The sequence below is a fragment of the Camponotus floridanus genome, unplaced genomic scaffold (genome assembly GCF_003227725.1).
Source record: "Camponotus floridanus strain SB8 unplaced genomic scaffold, Cflo_v7.5 scaffold54, whole genome shotgun sequence".
In the NCBI taxonomy this organism is placed as follows: Eukaryota; Metazoa; Arthropoda; class Insecta; order Hymenoptera; family Formicidae; genus Camponotus; species Camponotus floridanus.
The window spans coordinates 92,811-112,188 of NW_020229703.1; the positions used below are offsets into that span (position 1 = coordinate 92,811).

At 27.5% G+C, this 19,378-nt stretch overlaps 5 protein-coding genes across 5 annotated transcripts; 2 read left to right on the top strand and 3 right to left on the bottom strand.

Moving 5' to 3' along the window:
• Positions 1-1,645: 1,645 nt before the first annotated feature.
• Positions 1,646-4,681, bottom strand: LOC105254736. Its single transcript, XM_011263611.3, has 6 exons — positions 4,504-4,681; positions 3,396-3,607; positions 3,095-3,234; positions 2,781-2,905; positions 2,534-2,679; positions 1,646-2,357 (listed from the first exon to the last, which is right to left on the bottom strand). Exons 2-6 carry the CDS (start codon positions 3,493-3,495, stop codon positions 1,867-1,869), a joined length of 1,002 nt encoding a protein of 333 aa, XP_011261913.1. The 5' UTR covers positions 3,496-3,607; positions 4,504-4,681; the 3' UTR covers positions 1,646-1,866.
• Positions 4,682-7,219: 2,538 nt separating this feature from the next.
• Positions 7,220-9,378, top strand: LOC105254741 (probable serine/threonine-protein kinase clkA). The gene is made up of 3 exons (XM_025412657.1): positions 7,220-7,315; positions 7,801-7,855; positions 8,057-9,378. Exons 1-3 carry the CDS (start codon positions 7,307-7,309, stop codon positions 9,235-9,237), a joined length of 1,245 nt encoding a protein of 414 aa, XP_025268442.1. The 5' UTR covers positions 7,220-7,306; the 3' UTR covers positions 9,238-9,378.
• Positions 9,379-9,784: 406 nt separating this feature from the next.
• LOC105254734 (lisH domain-containing protein ARMC9) lies at positions 9,785-15,804 on the bottom strand. Its single transcript, XM_025412663.1, has 16 exons — positions 15,725-15,804; positions 15,452-15,613; positions 15,225-15,351; positions 15,036-15,109; positions 14,626-14,856; positions 14,286-14,512; positions 13,835-14,207; positions 13,590-13,763; positions 13,267-13,515; positions 12,778-13,089; positions 12,541-12,671; positions 12,161-12,245; positions 11,860-12,101; positions 10,868-10,929; positions 10,371-10,401; positions 9,785-10,057 (listed from the first exon to the last, which is right to left on the bottom strand). Exons 1-16 carry the CDS (start codon positions 15,755-15,757, stop codon positions 9,937-9,939), a joined length of 2,634 nt encoding a protein of 877 aa, XP_025268448.1. The 5' UTR covers positions 15,758-15,804; the 3' UTR covers positions 9,785-9,936.
• A 503-nt stretch (positions 15,805-16,307) lies between these two features.
• LOC105254740 (alpha-ketoglutarate-dependent dioxygenase alkB homolog 6) lies at positions 16,308-17,697 on the top strand. Its single transcript, XM_011263616.3, has 5 exons — positions 16,308-16,521; positions 16,619-16,795; positions 16,935-17,042; positions 17,186-17,284; positions 17,354-17,697. The coding sequence occupies exons 1-5, from the start codon at positions 16,474-16,476 to the stop codon at positions 17,609-17,611; spliced, it is 690 nt and encodes a 229-aa protein (XP_011261918.1). The 5' UTR covers positions 16,308-16,473; the 3' UTR covers positions 17,612-17,697.
• An 11-nt stretch (positions 17,698-17,708) lies between these two features.
• On the bottom strand, positions 17,709-18,918 carry LOC105254733 (THO complex subunit 7 homolog). The gene is made up of 3 exons (XM_011263609.3): positions 18,781-18,918; positions 18,020-18,444; positions 17,709-17,923 (listed from the first exon to the last, which is right to left on the bottom strand). The coding sequence occupies exons 1-3, from the start codon at positions 18,788-18,790 to the stop codon at positions 17,747-17,749; spliced, it is 612 nt and encodes a 203-aa protein (XP_011261911.1). The 5' UTR covers positions 18,791-18,918; the 3' UTR covers positions 17,709-17,746.
• Between the last annotated feature and the right edge of the window lie 460 nt (positions 18,919-19,378).

Consider the following 19,378-nt stretch of genomic DNA (forward strand, 5'->3'; position numbering starts at 1 on the left):
TATAGGATGTTATCTAGAAATCAATGATTTTTCTATGTTATAACATAATTTGAGGATATATGCTTTAACAACTTATTAATTATACAACAATAACATATTAACAAAATATTATAATAATATTATTACATATATATGTACATTATGGAATATACAAAGTATTTAATATATTTTCATCAAAAAGATATTTTCATTTGAAAAAATTAATATTTCTATCACATGTTTGTGCAAGCAAAATAATTTTTCAACATTTTTTTCTATTTCTCTAATATTTCTAAAATATTTAATGTTACATATTATGCAAAATATTCTAATATACAATTATAATAGATTATAATCATAATAGATTAATATGGAAAGCTTATTTTTATTGAAAAATTTTTTTTTAGAATTTCTCTCTCTTTTTATTTTCATAAAAAAATTTCAAATTATAAATTATATATTCACATATTTGTCTTTTATAATTTTGCAACTGTAAGAAAACAAAATAATTAAGATTTTTCTGAACTGATATTATATGATTAGAAATTTCATAAAAATTTTGCTATTCTACAATATATAATTAGATTGGAACATTGCGATACATATTTTATAAAAATTTACATTTCAATATTATTACACATTTTTTATATTACAAGTTATATATTTTTACACACGAGCAAAACAGAAAGAATAGAGGATGCTCTTGTTGAAATAGCATTTTCAATAAGTAAAATTTTGTCAGGAAAGAGCTTGTGCATGATAACAATTACATTACATATGTAAATACTTAACAACTGAGCGTGTATCTAGAAAAAAAAGTATATAGTTATAAAAAGAAGCATTTGCTATAGATACTGTAGAATATATAGCATATTATAAAATATTGATCATTAATATTAATCTAAATAAATGCAAATGCTTCTTCTGATTCATGTCATTCCATTGTCAACTCATTTATTATCATATCACAATATTATAGATAAAATATTACGATTCTGTGTTTTATGTTTAAATTAGCCATCATTTGCAGATTAATTATAATACCCTGAGTAATCGCTAAATTAAGGAAATATACACATAACTAGTTTTATACTAGTTTTATTGTTCAAAAAATCTATAAATAAGTATGGTTAAAAATATTTTGTAGAATACTTTGCAGAATACTTTAAATATCCTTTTTTTGTACTTGTGTGAAAAATAAATTTTATGATTCACAATGTTATTTATTATAATATATAATATAAACAGTAGAATGCAATAAATTATAACATTTTTATCGGTGGTCTTTTTTATCTTTAGTAAAGTAATAAGTGATATAGTTATTACAAGTTAATACAGTCATTTATTAATTGTTCACAGTTGATTAATAGATTCTAATTCATTTGTGAATAACAGTGGATTTAAATATATTACAATGTTTGTGTTATATCATATATGTTATATCAAATATATCATATATAATTAATAAATTTTTGTGAATTTATATTTAGTAATCAAATATAAATAGTAAACTTATTTGCAAATAACTTCCTCTAAAATTCTGACTGCAAAAATTTCATAATTCAAATTAACTTGTTTCTTACAATTAGTTTGAATCGATTTGAATTTTTTCTCTCATCATTTCAATTAAAATCATATATATGTCGCATTAATTTTATCTTATAAAAAATAGTAAAAAAAAACGTATTTTTAGATCCTTTTATATTGCTTCAATTTGAAGAAATTTGAAGAATAGTTACATTATTCTATTCTTAATGTATATGCAACTGCAATGAGCTACAGAGAGAACCTATAACTTTAGCTTTAATCTTATTATATTCATTTAATTATGGAAAATATTTCGTCGATGTCTCGTGGAAAAATAAATCGCTTTGTTTTTAAGTCGCTTTATCTCCCGATACATTCGACTCCATAGTTGTCGTGTATAACTAAAGTTTCATACTCCAAATAGGGCATTTCCTGGCCGTTCAGTGGTATGTAGCATACCTGATGATTCGGTTGTATCTTACCAATGTGGTAAACGCCTTCGTGCAGTACTCTACCAATGAATAAAGCGTAACCATCTTCGGTTTCGCCAGCAGGTAGTGCGTGCAAAGGTACACTACCTTCCCAAGATTTTACCCAACTCACGTCCTTGCCGCATAATACTTGGAACTCGCGTTTCTCGTGAGCTTCGCCACCCCATGCGAGTGTACAAATATTATCGCGAATGCCACCTGGTGTAACGGTGCTTTGATGATGCGCTCGACCGACGTACAAACCATCTTCAGAAGCCATCACCGCGTTTCGTGGCAATCCAGAAGCCTCGTTAAAATCCACCCAGAAATGGCACGTGTCCACCAATTGCTGTCTAATGGCTGGTGACGTGAACTGGCATTCTGTAGTAGTATAAACTTTTAAACAAATTTCTAAGAATTTTTTCCTATGCAAAATTTGATTAATTAATTTGGTATAAGACTTTTACGATGTTTGATTATGCTGTAATTTAACAATCTTAAAATGTGTGACTAATGTTTTTAAAATTTCTGCAAGTGGCAAGAATGAATTAGCGTACCTTCGATTATCCACTGTCCAGTTGCACCCCAAGCAGTGCTAACTCCTATATAATTTATAACAAATGGGTTTCTGTCTTTATAAGACATAAATGGCATGTCAAAATCATCCTCACGGCTAACACTTAATAATCCATCACAAGACCATCTGTAAAATAAATTAATTTAAAGAGATTAGAGTGAGAAATGTAAATATATATTCATGTCTCTAAATTCATCAGATAGAAAATAAATATATAATTTCCTTACTGTATAAAAATATCACACATTTCATCAGGATTCAATATATCTCTAGTATCTGCTTCCGCTACATCTGGTTCTACATTATTTCTTTTTATTGCTGACATAGTATTTCCCCATCCTCCGATAATAATCTAATGCAAAAGGAATTAATATTTTAATGCAAGATAAAGTAATATTATATAATAGAATAATATAAGAATATTCTTTTAATGATTAAGATATATATATATATATATATATATATATATATATATATACGATAAAAGATACAAATAGAATGAAAGTAAATTATTGTTTAAGTGGATAGTAAAGCAATATACCTCATACACATTGGAGTCACCACCAAGATGTGTTCGTAAGGCAATTCTTGCATCATGACTGGCTTTGATACCTAAACTAACGCTGTTTTTTGTGATAGGTATGTAGCGATAATCAAGACTGTCTGCTGTAGTAATTCGAACTGAAATGAATTTTATTAGTCAGTATAATTAGGACAGTTAGAAATCCAAAATATAATAACTGTTGTTTCTTTTTTCTTTTAAGGAAAATAAATTGTTAATTTTCTATTTTCTAAGGAAATAATTAATCGAGATATATAATTTATAATAGGAATGAACTCACTTGGACTCATTTTTTGAAAAATATTATCTGGTTCAAGAGCTGGTCCAAAAGCTGGTCCAAAAGCAGGTCCAAAATCAAATATATCATATAAATGATTCATATTAATCAAATATCGTTCATATTGGCATGATGTGTGCTATCCACCATCTGACAATTCACAATTTAAGAGCTCCAACGAATTATCTGTTTTTTGTTATCTCAATCACTTATCGCTTAAAATAAATAAAACAATTCACATTAAAATTCCCTATCTTATTAAATCGTTCCTTATTAATAATTGATAGCCATAAATGTAGAAAATAACATTTGTTCTCTTTCATCTAACCTTCTTCTCCAAATTTATTTATCTCGTGACGATAATCATGTATCAACATATTCATGTTAGAATAGAACAAATAATATAAATTATGTATATAACAGAAATATTAATATAACGGTCCTTATTAGGAACCATGAACTTTTGTATATATATTAAAACTCCAAATGGCGTAGAAATAACATGTTTTAGCAATGTTGCTTCTAAGATCATGCAGAAGATTTTTAGACTATATATTTAAACTTAATTTACACCATGTTTTTTTAGGATCAGTATTAGCACACAAGGTAAAAAGAATTTTATCACACAAAATAGATGGGCATATTAACATTAAATCAGGAATTGCCTATAAATATATTGAGATAAAATATCTATCTTATCACATGATGTGTCAGTGTGCTGACATAACTATGTACATAGCTAAAAAACATCGTATAAACCATGCTTTATATTGATAAACTGCGCACTTTTACTAAAGGTAAAAGGTTAACATCAATGAAAGAAGTCAATAGACAGATGCTTTTTTTGTTTGATTCTTTTCGTCGACTGCAAAATCAGACAAGAAAACACATCCGAATATTACTCTTTTTCATTGATACTATTTCTTGTCTCCAAGAGCGTGCAGTTTATCTGTGTAAATCTATATGTCAGATGATGCAACATTTAGATTCAACACGTGCACAGCAATCGGCACGGCTTTCGAAACTTGATCAACAGTCATCAATAGTCTAAATCGCACGCTCGAGAATTCGTGATAGACAAAGACAAAATTCACAACTTTTTACAACTCACTGAAATGCATGACAGTTCAATTATATCGGTGCTGCTCATCGAGAAGGCTCGCAATATGATCAAGCGAGCGCCTTTATCCTGTCAATCGAAAAGATACGATCGAACGTTTGTCACGTCGCGAATTATAGATTCTACGATCCTGCACTCATGTCCCGCACGACGGACATTCTCCGTCTGTTGTCACGATGCCAGCGATATTGCGATATTCGATACTTTCATCTCGATATTCTAACGATAAGTTAGAACCATTGATACTTTCGTTCGATGCTATAAAAGTATCGATTATTTTTTTTAACTGCAAGTTTCATCAGAAGGAGATGTCTTATATTTATTATTAATATATAGCTTTTTTATTTTATTAATTTAGCATTTTTTCTTATTAATATTTAGCATTAAAAAAATATAAAAATTATTATACTTTGTATTCGCAATAAGAGAATCTTAAAGTACGGTCTTAAGTTGCGATATATCGCGCGCCAAATTAAATTCGGAATATTCTTCGAAAGATACATTTGCATTTAAATACATGCAGTGTTTCGTTTGAAGATAAGATACCATCAATTGCTTTTCTCGAAGGTCAAGATTTTACTCACATTGGTGTCAAAGAGAGTAGCACGCTCGGAATTAATTGCCTTCGACTTTCCATTCTGATTTTACTTTCTGTACTCTATAACACGCACACAAACATTAGTATTATAGAAAGCAATAAATTACACGTGCACGCACAATTCTTATCTCTAGGATCAAGAAATTTAATGTATGTATATGCACTTAATAATAGTAATAATAATAGTAATAATAGTAATAATAATATCTTAATGACAAATCACCTAAAGCAAATTCTTCTTGTTAATGTTGCGCGTATATTTTTCTGTTATTTTACACTAAAAATTAATTAATAATGATACATATTAAGCACGCACGAAGTAATGTACAATTCATTGGAAAAAATTCATCAAATATTATTTGCGTGCTAACACTAAATATCGCATATACGCAAATCAATAGAAACATTGACATTTAGGTGCATCAGCTGGGTCATTGCCATCCAAGTGAAATACATCTGATTAACTTAGGATCACAGTACGCGCTTGAATGAATATGGGTGAATGCACGCACGTGCAGAAAGTAGAAAGCATTAAAAAGGACAACGGGAACACAAAACTATAAACATCATAGATGCACCGTGAAAAACTACTCCGATTTCCGCGATCAAATTGACTGTAATCTTTTCTGCTTCATTTACGAACTCTCAAAGTTAATGCATGAATTTGGAACGTCGCTTATATCGGGCAATTACATGTCAATTATTCTGACCGACTTTTTACGAGCTTTTTCTCTTTTGTAATTTATTATTTAATATTATGTTTATCAGAAATAATATTTACATTATTAAATAATATTTACATTATTAAATAATATTTACATTATTAAATTTTTTCTTTTTAAAATCATTTATTTCTGATATAACTAATAATCTTGTAATATCTTATAATAGAGTCTCGAATCGATAATAAAAATTTTAGATATGGGCGTTTAATATTTAAAAAAATTATTGCAAATAATATATAAAAGAAAGATTGAACTTAATGAGCTAAGATTTCAACGCTTTCTATCAAAGAGTGCAAACTAAGAGAAATAAAAATTCTCTCACATTAGATTTGCTATATTTAAGGGAATAACAAAGAACTTTCTTTTTTACGTAGAAACATTATTATTCAGGCAAGATACTCGGTTTATACATATGTATGTAAAATACGTCTGAAATATCCTTCGACTCCTGTCAGGAATTTCAATTTTGACTCAAAGTTTCTGTAAAAGCGTATATTGAAATATCAGCGAAAAATTGATCTAATCCAATGGTAAATTATGTAGTAAGTAAATGATGTATAAATATCATAATCTAATATTTAATATCTTACATGTTAAGTGCTTATATATATACTACACATTGCAATATATTATATAATTGAAATTGAATTCTTGTTTACAGTAATTTATAATAGATTCATATATCTCAATAATTTTTAGCAAATGCTAATCTTATTAAGCTTTTAATGTCATAAAATTATTTATACATGTATGACATAATAAGAAATTATTAAAATTGAAGTATTTATAATTTTAATCATATCATTTCTTTATGTATAAAAAAAGTTTGTATTTTATCGTTAATTATAGTATTATATTTTATGATATGAGATAAGAAAAACTTTGCTAGAATACTTGTTGAGAATCTTGTTAATGCAAATGGATATTGCAGATTAATAATAATATAAATTACGCAAATCATACATACATTTTTATGATGAACATATCCAAAGAGATATCTGTTTTCATAGGCACTGCTCGCAGATACTATGTAGCGCACTCATTGTAATGTTAAAAAGTACTGTAATATACGCAGCTGATTATTGCAATAAGATTAAGGCGGACAGCGCTCTTCTTAGAATCCCTTTCGTATGTTAGATAGGTAGGTCACATCGTGTCATGTATAGTTCTCTATGTAGTTGCATGGAGAGGTGACCCATTGCTTTCCCTGTAAAAGTGAAGAGCTAAAGCAGGTTGGCTCGTTTCTCTCTATTCTGTATGGTTGGGTCCCGACCAATGTCACATCAGTATGTGCACACCGAGATCGCTTTTACCTTTTCGTAAAGCGAGGGAGTGGGTTGCTGGGGGTATAAAACAGAAAACAGCGCTTTTACCAGCTAATATATGTGTAGTTCCATTTTAGTAGACAACAGAGATCCATAGTTTTTACCAAGTTGACATTAGTTATTGTTAAGACGTGGCGACAGTCAGGATGTTATTAGTAAGTAAATATATATATCAGTATATAATGCACAAAATAAAATAGTGAAAAGCTTACAAAATAAAATAGTGAAAAGCTTACAAAAGCAAAATATTTAATTTAATATTATTAAATACTTAATAATTTCAAAAAAAAATAATTCAGTATATTTATCGTGTCACACGTGATGTATAAATAAAGAGATATATTATAATATATTCAATTTTTGAAAAATAACATAATACATTATTATTACACATGTTATTGTCCAAGAAAAGTTTTTTTGAATGAAATTTTATTTTATTAATTGATTTTGACAGAAAAAATGTGAAAAATATGTAAATTATATTATTTTTAAAATTCTTATTTAACAGTAGGCAGAATAATTTAGAAAAATTATAAATGTATATATATATATATATATATATATATATATATATTTTTTTTTTTTATGGAATAATTATATATATTTTCTAATTTCTGATGAGAGATAATTATTTTTTTAGAGAGCAGTGATAATTTGTTGTACGATAGTTGTAAATGCGGAGCCACCTCTTAATAGTACGTATTAGTAAAGTTTTGTTTTTTTGTATATGTATGTTCTCATAAAATTTTATATATATTATTAAAATTAATTATTATCATAAGATATTTTGGAAGCAAAATATTAATATTATTGAAATTTACAATTATTAATATTATTGAAATTTACAATTTAAAATAAATAAATCACACTTTAATTGAAACATTATTTTATTGTAGGCTATTCTTTTACTGGAGATAGCAATGGGTATGATTACAGTAACACCGCTAATAATGCGTATTTACAATCTAAGAATAGCTATCAAAACGATGGAAACTATTACGGTACTGGAGATGGAAGTCACAAATTATCCGATCATGTCAGCGGTCAATCGTTAATCAATGTCGGTAATCAGGGCAATATAGGAAGCGACATTGGAAAAAATTACAACGAATATGCCGCAAATATTCCCAGAAATGAATATGCAGGATACTCCAATACTTATGGGAATTCTGATAGTGATTCTTACACTTCGCCTACTCGTGCAGCAACTAATACACTGTTCAGTGGATTAGATTCTAATTCTAACAACAATGCGGAATCAACGTTTAACGCGTATTCAAGTGCTCCAATTTACAAGGATTCCGATTTCAGCCAATTCGCGGCTAGCAGCACTAGTAGTAAAAGAGTGCCTGCTTATTCTGAATATTCGAGGCCAGCTATAGAAAATTATTCCGGAGATTCCGTTAACAGCGATGTACAAGGATATCTTGGTTCGTCTAGCTCCTCGAGTTATTCTGAAAATGATCACGTTTATCCCCCTTATTTGCCAGGCGGTTTGACTAGCGAATACTCATTTGGAAAGCAGAAAAACGTTCTGTACAATCTAAAAGACAGCAATAAGTACAATGATATCTATTCGATACCATCCGAGACGCGTTTCACGCGGGGAAACGTGGGACACGTGAGCCATAATCACGATGTTTCACCGTATATATCGGGTTCTAGGCCGAGTGGTCATTTCTTGAAGACACATACTTCTGGTATTTACTCCGTAGGAAAACCGAATAAATATAGTTACAAGTATTTGTCTCGCTATGCTCCGAATAGCGGCGTAACTTACTCGAGAGAACGCAATGGTTATTATGCTCCTTACGGTAAAGATAGTAGAAAAATTATTATAATTAAAGACGGCAGACCGAATTACACAGGTCGCGTTTACTCTGATGAGTCGGGTTACGCGAGTAGCAACGGTAGTTACAGAAGTAAGAGCGGTACTTTCATGAACGGTTATTCCGCTTCGAATTTTGATGCATATAGTGGTAGTAATAGTAATAGTAATTATAATGACAATCCCACTGTGTCAAGACGATATAGAATCAGCGGCCCAATGCTTATGAAAAGAGCTATTCCTGCTTAATATTTTTATAAGGTAATATTTAAAAAGTATAATATATATACACACAATGATGTGTTTGAGATCTGTGTATATAGATGCATATTTATTTTATAAGTATTTTAATAGGAATATTTGCATTTTGATGCATTATTCAAAATAAAAATGCCGTTTAGTTTTTTATAAATATTGAAGTGTGGCTGTTTCTATTATTTTTCCCCTATCACACAATCATGTATAAAAATGTTATACAATTATAATTTTTTTTTAATTTTTATTGCACATAATAATATAATCTATAGAGGAAAAATGTTTACATCTTCTTATGTTTACATTTATTAAAAAAACTTCTCTAAAAAATATTTCTTTCAACAGAATCAACATTGGTTCAGGTATAAAATAAATTATTATATATATATAGATAAAGATACAAGAATTGTTCCATATAATAGCAGCTAATATTCATTTAATATTATTAAAAAATTAAAATTTTTTTTCAATAGAATACATGCACATATCTTAGATTTATTTATATTTATTTTTTAAATATTATTAAATTTTATTGCGCATAAATTGTTTGTACCTAATCTATGGTAAACATACTGTGGAAAATTCTAAAATTATTTTATAATGAAAGTTTCAGTTACTATTCTATGATTGTTTTATGTATGAATAAACTAACATTTTTTTATCAAACATATCCTGGAATTTTTAATATAATATTTATGGAGGTGTCCTTGATAATTTAGGCTTGGCCAAAAATGCTTCTTCTTCTTTAATAAGTTCTGGATCATTTTTCCATGAATTATCCTTAACTATATTGTTATCATAATTATTACTATTCCTACAAACAATACTATTACTAGATGGATTTATAAGAGCTATACATATATATATATATATATATATATATATATATATATATATATATAATCTAGACAATTCAGCAAAAGTATTTTATTGAAACAAATGTAATAAGTATAATTTATTTAAAATATAATTCATTATAAACATACATAAATTATTGTAAAGCATATGTATATAATAATTAAATAATACAAAAGACATGTATTAAATAATATAAAATGTGCTTCAACAATACAAATAAATATTCGAAAATTGTGAGAAGTGCAATGTGAATATATAAAATTACTCACAGCGAAGCTATACTGCTGAATTTCTCTATTTCTGTAAAAATCAAATTTATAAACATTTTACTTAAAATGCAATAATAGTAAGAATAATAAAAAATTAATTTTTTATTCTTTTTAATTAATTTCAGTAGAAATAATTTGCATCTATTAATTTCTATTAAATTACATGAATGTATATGAGTCAAGATGTCTTAAATTGCTATTTGAAACATGATATTTCTTAAATAACTACTAATGGTACTTTGATCATTGTATGTTGTCTAACTGATTAATATTTATTTAAGTTTCCACCGCTTTCGTTTACGTGCTCTAATTTTTCCAAGATGTTCTAAACATGTAAGGAAAGTCACAAAGCTTTCACTGAATGGCACTTGTAATTTATTCTCTTAATGTGCCACGTTCGTCATTTTTAAGTTAGTGTATTTTTAGTAGATGAAAAAATAATTGGAAAGTCTCTTGCTCAGAATATTTAAACAAAGTTAGAAATGTGAAATACATACCTGTTTGACCACTCTCACGACCAAGAGTCACAGAAGATGTTATTGCAGTCTCACTACTATCCCTGTAAAACGATAGTTATTAATTATAAACTATAAGTTAACTATAAGTTATATATATATATATATATATATATATATATATATATACATGACTTTATATTTATTAAATCACTTTTGAATTCAGTTAAATTAAATTAATTAATAACGCACTTGGAAGTTCGATTTTCATATAAATAAATGGTATCATTTGAAATTGTTTTTTGAGAATAATTTGGATTAAAAGATTTTATAGCTTTTAAAGGTAATTTTTCCCACTCTGTTTTCCATTTTCCATCATAGAATTTTTCTATATCAATCCTATTTTGTGATCGTAATTTTAATTGATCTATTTGAACATTATTTGTTTTGATATTATCGTAATCAAATTCATATTGATTTTGATTCTTGTTTTTAATCATGCTTGATGGCCAAACTATATTTTTTAATATATTTAAATTTTTATTTTGTTCTTTACATAGTCGAGTTTCGTATTTTATAATTGAAGAAGATTCGGTACTGACGAATCTTTTTGCAATATTTTCAATTTTATCTACAGAGAGTGATTCTTTATTCGTGCTATTTGTGATAATTTGCTGTTCCTTGAAGGAATTATAAATATTTATATATATTATATAGAAAGAGATTTAGTCGATAAAAATTCCTTATGAATTTACTTCGGATATTATACCTTCAAAGAGAAATCAGATAAATTCGATATTTGTTTAGTAAGAGCTGTTTCTTTAATACAATTTTCTTTCGATAGCATTTTATTTTTCATCCTCAAATTGTACCTACTATTTCAATTTACTATTATTAATAATCAAATTAATCTTCAGCTGTATGTATGACATTTATGTAACATATATGTCATTAAGAAAAAAATTTACTAATTTGATTATTTTTCTATGTAAAAAGAGATAATTTTAGAATGTACAATTTGTACATATAAACACCTTAAGGTAGGATAGGACGGGCGTTTATTACGAAGATGATTATTGTGTTGATTGTCGTAAATATTGATAGGATTCAACGTAGATATCTTTTGTAGAGTTGTATCCGTGGTTATAGCATCTTGAGGAATCTTTGAAGAAACACTATAACACATTGCAAGTAGCGTTTCTCCATTCAATTCACCGACATAATTTTGCAGCGGATCATTTTCATCTAATTCATTTTCCAACACATCCAACTCTTCCTATAAACATATTCTGATGCTCAGATAATATTCATTTGATAAATTTGCACTGTACTTACATTATCATCATCTCCAGTTTCTTCAGTCTGCGGTGTATTAACATTTTCATGCCTCTGTATTTGCAGTATATGCTCTAGATGCTTTCTATTGTATCGAAATTATCATTATTTAATTTTTTTAATAAAAGAGAATTGATATCTTCTAATCTAATATTTACAAATATGAACTTTCTAAATCATCATCCAAAGTAGAGATTTAGAATTTATAAGAAGACATTAGTCGATTATAAATGCGTGAATTGCACTTTAATGTGATTATGTTCTTATTTTTTATATAATAGAAATTTTAATATTTGTTTTTATATATTTAGAATATTTATTAGAATATTTCTAAAAATATAAATTTTTAGAAATTTCATATTTTATCCGAATATGTTTACCTTATTTTTGTAGTTTTCTGATTGCTTCCAAGATAATCCGATATATTCGAACCTTTCATTTTTCTTGCTTCCTCATTTATCACAGGATTGTTTAAAAAATTGTTTAGCGCTCCATTAATATATGGTAGAGACTAGTGAATAATATAAAAATTTTATGTAAATATTTCTTACATTAATTTCTAAGATTTTCTTCTAAATATTATATTTTCTAAAATATGTGCATGCAATTTTACTCACAGATGAATGATCTATCGAGAAAAGAATGAGTAGTGTAGAAACGAGTAAAGAAGATATCTTAGATGCTCTAGCTTGCGCTAACCGATGCAATGATAGATTCATTAAAAGTGCGGTAGCGTATTCAAGCCTGTATAAACTTATGATGCGGCATTTATCGTGTAGATGCTTGATTAACCATTCTAACAAGCCATTTTCTATCATGTATATCCTTTGTTGTCTACGTAAAGATAATTTCTGTAACATCGCTATCATCATATCACATGCCAAAATGTCAATTCCATCAGCGTAATTTCTATCGAGACAAGCAAAGATCTGAAATATCGTAATTTATCTTAACGTATGGTCACACATATAAATTTACATTTACAAAAACAAAAATATTTCATTCGAATTTAAAGATAAATTTGAATAAAATATTTTTGTTTGATTTCAAAATATTACGAATAATTATAGAAACATACACGCATGCAGATGATTAATTTAACATACTACGTTTACAACAGTAGATCCGACCGATAAGTAATCTCTTCCGCATCTGAAGGAAGCCAATGTGTTTAATAATCTTGCGGTGAACTGTTGTAAAAGATGCCTGGCATAAGCTTCTCCTGCAGTCAGCAAACATGGTAAAATTGGCTTGCCGCTATCGCTAGCAATTTGTCCATGAAGTCCTAACAAATCGTGGCTTATATATTCGTGCAGGACTTCATCCTGTTCGTTCAGCTGCGCGAGTGTTATTTTCTAAAAACATAAATATATTATTTAAAATAATTAATATACATCTCACTTTATATATTTATAAGTAATTTTAATACCCAACGCAATGCTTGCAACAGTAATAATTTTGTCTTCACATCGCCGTTAAGCAGATGTAACTTGATTTTTTTGTAGTCCAATAATTTTGGAGATACTGACGCTGCGATATGATCAAATTTAGGCTGGGACATTGCTTTTATGTTAGTATGTATACCGAATTGCAACAAGGATGGCTGTCGAAAATATTAGCAAAATTAAAAATACAAAGTTTATGAAAGATACGTTGTGATTTTTTGATACTTACATAAGAAGTTTCTCTTATATTTTGATTAAATAAATCTGGAAATATCTTCATGCAAATTTCAAGCGTTCTTTGTATATCAACAGTCTGCCCTTTCACCGAGTTTTCTAATGCCACCGTTAATTCCCCAGCAACATTTATTAGCTTATGATAGTCCGCGTGTAATTTATGAAATCTCACTTTTAATTTCTCGTAACTTGTATGAATACTGCATAAGTGAGTCTTGGTCAATGCCAATTCTTGATTGCATTGAATCAATTTTTTCTCTAGTTTGTGCATCTTCAGCAAACTATTAACACTTTCTCCCGGATTCAATAAATTTTCTCGCGAATCATTGATTATAATTTGGTCTCCAGTAATATATGTTTGTGTATCTCTGCAAATAATAACTCACGTACACGAATTGTTTTCTACAAGTTTCTTTACTAAAAGTATACAAAAAATATGTTCTTACTTCGACTTTAAATTACGACTTTTATGAGATAAACTGTACTGCTCCTCATCATCAGGATTTTCCAAAAATATGGGTATATCTCTATCGTTTGGCACAATTGACATATTATTCCTTGTAGTCTTATTTGCAGTATTTGATTCTGCAACACCCATTTTTGTTACTGGCATAATATGTACTAAATCTCGCGATTGCACTCTATTAAGATTTATATTCAAGTCGGCCAAATCCTGCAAATTTCGTAATAATTATAATTATAATTTACACTTTTCTTCGTTTCTTTTTTTATCGTACATAAACATATGATATAAAGAATTCGAGTTATTACATTGAATTTGCTCACTTGTTTGTGATTTGTAATAAATAAATCTAGATTTCTTAATAGCTCATCCAACCAATGTTGTTCTAATATTTTGGAGAAAAAAGTATCTGCATAAATATCTTCTATAAATGGTAACGCATAAAACGATTGTAATTCTTTGTCATTTTCTAATTCTTTGCCATCTCCATTCAAATAATCTTGTAATTGTTTCATGCTGTTATTGATATTTGTTTCGATTTCAGTTGCACTGTTCTGTTTATTGTTAATAACATCCTTAGGCTAATTACTTTTAAAATATTTCACATAATATATTATTACATTAAGCATTAACATTTTATTTTAAATGTAATATAACGCGAGAATATTCAAAAATAGTAAATATATACATAAAATTATAATTTTTAGAGATAATTCAAAAAAATATAAGTTACCTCCTTGTATCTTTCCATAATAGAATCTCCTTTTACTGAAGACAATTTTGATGTATTTATTTCTGATGTCAATTCTAGTTTATAACAAAAATTGAAAACGTTATATAAAGTATATAGATTAAATATATATATATATATATATATATATATATAATGCATAATTATTAACAATATATTTATATTTCTCACGTTTTTTATATTGATCAATGCCTAATTTACGTTTAGGTAATATAGCAAAATGCACATGTAAATAAAATGTTAATTTTTTGTATTCTTCACACTGTTTAGTGTTGTTAGAAAACAAATCCTCCCATAACTGAAAAGAATGAAATCTTTAGCTATTTTATATCAATTCAATCTCTTATATTAATTTAATTGCAGACATTTAATCATTAATCCTGTACAAAACTTTTTACCTGGAAAAAAGTCGAATAATCTCCGATATTGAAACATAATATTAATTGAGCATACGGATCTGCAGTAGCTTCTAATTTGTATGTTGAATTTTGGAAGCCCATTTTTGAAACTTCTTGAATTAAAGCTTTAGCAGTGCTCTCAAAATTATGATCTAGAAGAAACTATAAAAAAAGCAATTTTTTTAAATATGAAGTTTGCTTGAAAGAGAGCATATTAGTCACTTTAAATGTAATATTAGAGCTCGCATTTAATTAATGTACTATTAATTATACCTGATGGATTACTTTGATGTTTTTATCAGCCATTTAGTTCTCATATAAACAACTCACAATTAGTACATATTTCTTATTCAGTTTAAAAGTATAATTATTATAGAGAAAGTTATGTGAAATATTAATTAATTATAAATAACTTCTGTATATTTTTCAAAGTGTCATTGAAACAATTTATTATATTTGGCTATATTTGATTTTTACTCCACTTATTATTCAATTTATATTAACACAGATTTGACAGATATTTTTTTCGTAGAAACTCGTATTACGAAATGTGTTAGTTTAGGTCATTAATCGATTTTATGCAAATACACTATTGATTAACATACAGTGCCTGAAGAACGGCAAACGTGTATTCTGATATCTTGTAGTATCGCGCATTAAAATTCTAATTTTTAAAATTCACTTATTAAATGTAATCTTTCCAATATATTGCTATAAGCAATATTTATTATGATGTTCCGATAACCGTATAATAGAATTGATAATTTGCCATTGCCATGTGACCCGCGGAAGAAAACAAACGTTTGACGTTTACGACTGCGTACGACTGAGGAAGTTTCTGCTAGCTGTCAGTTTATCAATTTTCTCGTATACGCACGCGCACGTATTATGCACGCGGTCTCTCAGCTGTTTATAGTTCACAGTTGTTTACATTATCGTTCATCGACTTATCGATTTCTGAAATTGTTATTAGGATTAGCACGACATTAATTCATTCAATATTATTAAAGAAGATTGTGAAAATGACTGAGGAACAATGTTCTTTGTTGTCCAATACAGTAGTGTCACAGGTTTATTCTTATTAACTAACTGATATAGTCTTTATTCAGAACTTATATTTTAATTAAAAAAGAATTTGTGATTTTATATATATTATGTAAATCATAGATACCAGACACTGCGTGTTACATACCAAATTTTATTACCGAGGAAGAAGAGAGACAAGTTATAAAATACATAAATAGTGTACCACAACCAAAATGGACACAATTGAGTCATCGTAGATTGCAAAATTGGGGTGGTATACCACATCCTAAGGGAATGATAGCGGAAGAAATTCCTAGTGTAGGTAGTAAGAATGTAAAATATGTTGTTTTAAAAATGGAAAAACTGTAGGTTTTTTTATATTGTGACAGCAATTATAAGAAGTACTAGATTAAATGATTATATTAATCAAATATTAACACTGGTATATATATTTTAGTGGCTTCAGAAATATATTGATAAAGTGGCAGCTTTGAACGCTTTTGAAAATGGAGTGTTACCTAATCATGTTTTAATTAATGAATATTTATCAGGGCAAGGAATAATGGTATGTTAGATAAGCAAAAGACATAATTAATTTTCTTCACATAAATTTTTTCTACTACATAGATTATATTTATCTATATCAGTCAATAGAAAATGTGAAAGTATATACATGATATTATGAGAATAACACAGTGATTTCTCCAGGCACACTCAGATGGCCCGCTTTTTTATCCTGTCGTAACTACTATAAGTTGTGGTTCCCATACACTTCTTGACTTTTATAAACGGCTCGATACAACAGAGGTAGATACTACAATATACCAAGGCTGATATAATACATATTTATATGTAATCATATCATTTTTTTTGTAGCAACAACAGCCTAAGGTAGAATTTAGCTTATTACTAGAACGCAGAAGTCTATTAGTTCTACAAAAGGATTTATATCACAATTACTTGCATTCTATAGCAGAAAGAGATACAGATAGTATATCAGAATCTTCAATAAAAAATCTACATATGTGTATAAGAAAGTTTATGGAAGGAGAAATAATAAAACGTGATACTAGACTGTCTTTAACTATTAGACATGTACCAAAAACTAGCAAACTAAAATTAAAGATTTTTTGATGCATGTATTTTGATACATTGTCGAAATTTGAAGAAAATACAGTTACATTAAATAATATTGGCAATAAAAATAAAATTTTGTTTTTTTTTTTCTATTTTATCACTTATTTTAAATTATTTCTAGAATAAATTTAATTATGGACTGTCCTGCATTTGCACATTTGTATCTTCTGTATCATTCTCAAGGCTCATATCAATTATTTCTTCATCACATTTATCTAACATTCCTTGTAAAGAATGTATCGATGATATTAAAACATGAAATTGTTTACGACGCATTTCTAACTTGTGCTCCAATTGCTCTGATTTGTCCTACAAATAAAACATTACTCAAAAATAAAATCAATTTTTAAATTTATTTAAAAAAGATTGATTATATTATATATGTATAAAAACATGCTATCAAACCTTTAAAGTGGCTAATTCTTGCTGTAATGTGGCAAGCTTGATGTCTGTTTCCAACCGATCTGGTTGTTCATTGATGACTTTTGCTAATACATCGTATTCTATTCTATTCTTTCTCACACGTTTGGCTTCTTGCAATTCTATCTTAGTTTTTTCTATGTCTTCTTTGGCTTCTTCTATTTGTATTTCGATTTCTTTGGACAGCTTTTCATAGCTGTCTAATTCTTCTCGACTCATATTTGAGACTAATCTGGATTTTTTCTGTGCAAATTCGCATTGTGCCAATTGCGATAACATTCTTTCGTGTAATGTATTATCTACATCAGAACTATTAATCCACTTTATGAATGATTTTAACAGCATATTGATTCTACGGTCATCTCCTGTCCCATCGCCGTCTATAAGCAATCTCCGGCGAATTACTTCTTCTATAAATTCAAATTCATAATTTAGATTATATATATTACTTTTATACAATACATATTTTTTAACTATCAACAGCCATCTAAGCCTTTATATTATATATATATATATATATATATATATATTAATTTTATTATTTTTTATATTAAAAATTATTTATCTTTTATATTATTATTATTATAGATTATTTATATTAAAAACAAAAAATATTTGTGTATATACATATGCACATTTAAAATTTTATAATTGCATTTATTGCTCAAATTATTATTCATTATTTTTTTTATACATTAATAATGACTATTATAATCATAGAGTATTATTGAAAATATGCTATTTACCATCAGACATCTCGTGATGTATTTATAACCAAGTCAACAATATTGACCATTGACGTTCATTGACGATTGATTGATGATTTGAGGATACTACGATTCTGATGCGATGTTTACATAGATATATACATTGAGTTTCAAGATGAGATACGCCATGTCGGCAAGTATTGCCACTAGAATGAGAAATCATAAGCTCTAAAGCACAGATGGTAATGAAGGATATAAAAGAGGATATAGTTACGAAAAAAAATATATATATGTATATATAAAATGATATATATACATTACGAAATGTCGGGATTATTGCAAATGAAAATTATAAATAAAAGATTTAAGAATTAAGATTTTTATAAATATGACAAATTTTTTGTACACACTTATATTGTTAAAATTAATATTTATATAAAGATTTATTAAAGATTTTCTTTTTACAATAGAAAAAAAGAAAAGCAAGGGAGAAATAATACTTTTCTCCTTTTTTTAAATAAAATTAATAACTGTACATTTCAATTCAATTATGATACAGTACATTAATCTAAATTGATACAATTTTCATGACTGTTAAATTTTTAAAAACGATTGTTGTTATTTAAAAAATATAAAA

Bases quoted from the DNA above. Each gene is read 5' to 3' on its own strand.
- LOC105254736 (XM_011263611.3), bottom strand. From the start codon at position 3,495: ATGAATCATTTATATGATATATTTGATTTTGGACCTGCTTTTGGACCA. The intron at 3,235-3,395 runs GTGAGTTCATTC...AATTCATTTCAG, and splicing joins TTTTCAAAAAATGAGTCCAA to TTCGAATTACTACAGCAGAC. The intron at 2,906-3,094 runs GTATATTGCTTT...CTTTTGCATTAG, and splicing joins GTGACTCCAATGTGTATGAG to ATTATTATCGGAGGATGGGG.
- LOC105254741 (XM_025412657.1), top strand. The intron at 7,856-8,056 runs GTACGTATTAGT...ATTTTATTGTAG, and splicing joins TGCGGAGCCACCTCTTAATA to GCTATTCTTTTACTGGAGAT.
- LOC105254734 (XM_025412663.1), bottom strand. From the start codon at position 15,757: ATGGCTGATAAAAACATCAAAGTAATCCATCAG. The intron at 15,614-15,724 runs GTATAATTAATA...CTTTTTTTATAG, and splicing joins ACATCAAAGTAATCCATCAG to TTTCTTCTAGATCATAATTT. The intron at 10,930-11,859 runs GTGTTTATATGT...ATCGTTTTACAG, and splicing joins CCGTCCTATCCTACCTTAAG to GGATAGTAGTGAGACTGCAA.
- LOC105254740 (XM_011263616.3), top strand. From the start codon at position 16,474: ATGACTGAGGAACAATGTTCTTTGTTGTCCAATACAGTAGTGTCACAG. The intron at 16,522-16,618 runs GTTTATTCTTAT...TGTAAATCATAG, and splicing joins CCAATACAGTAGTGTCACAG to ATACCAGACACTGCGTGTTA. The intron at 17,285-17,353 runs GTAGATACTACA...TTTTTTTTGTAG, and splicing joins AACGGCTCGATACAACAGAG to CAACAACAGCCTAAGGTAGA.
- LOC105254733 (XM_011263609.3), bottom strand. The intron at 17,924-18,019 runs GTTTGATAGCAT...TTTTATTTGTAG, and splicing joins AAGAATTAGCCACTTTAAAG to GACAAATCAGAGCAATTGGA.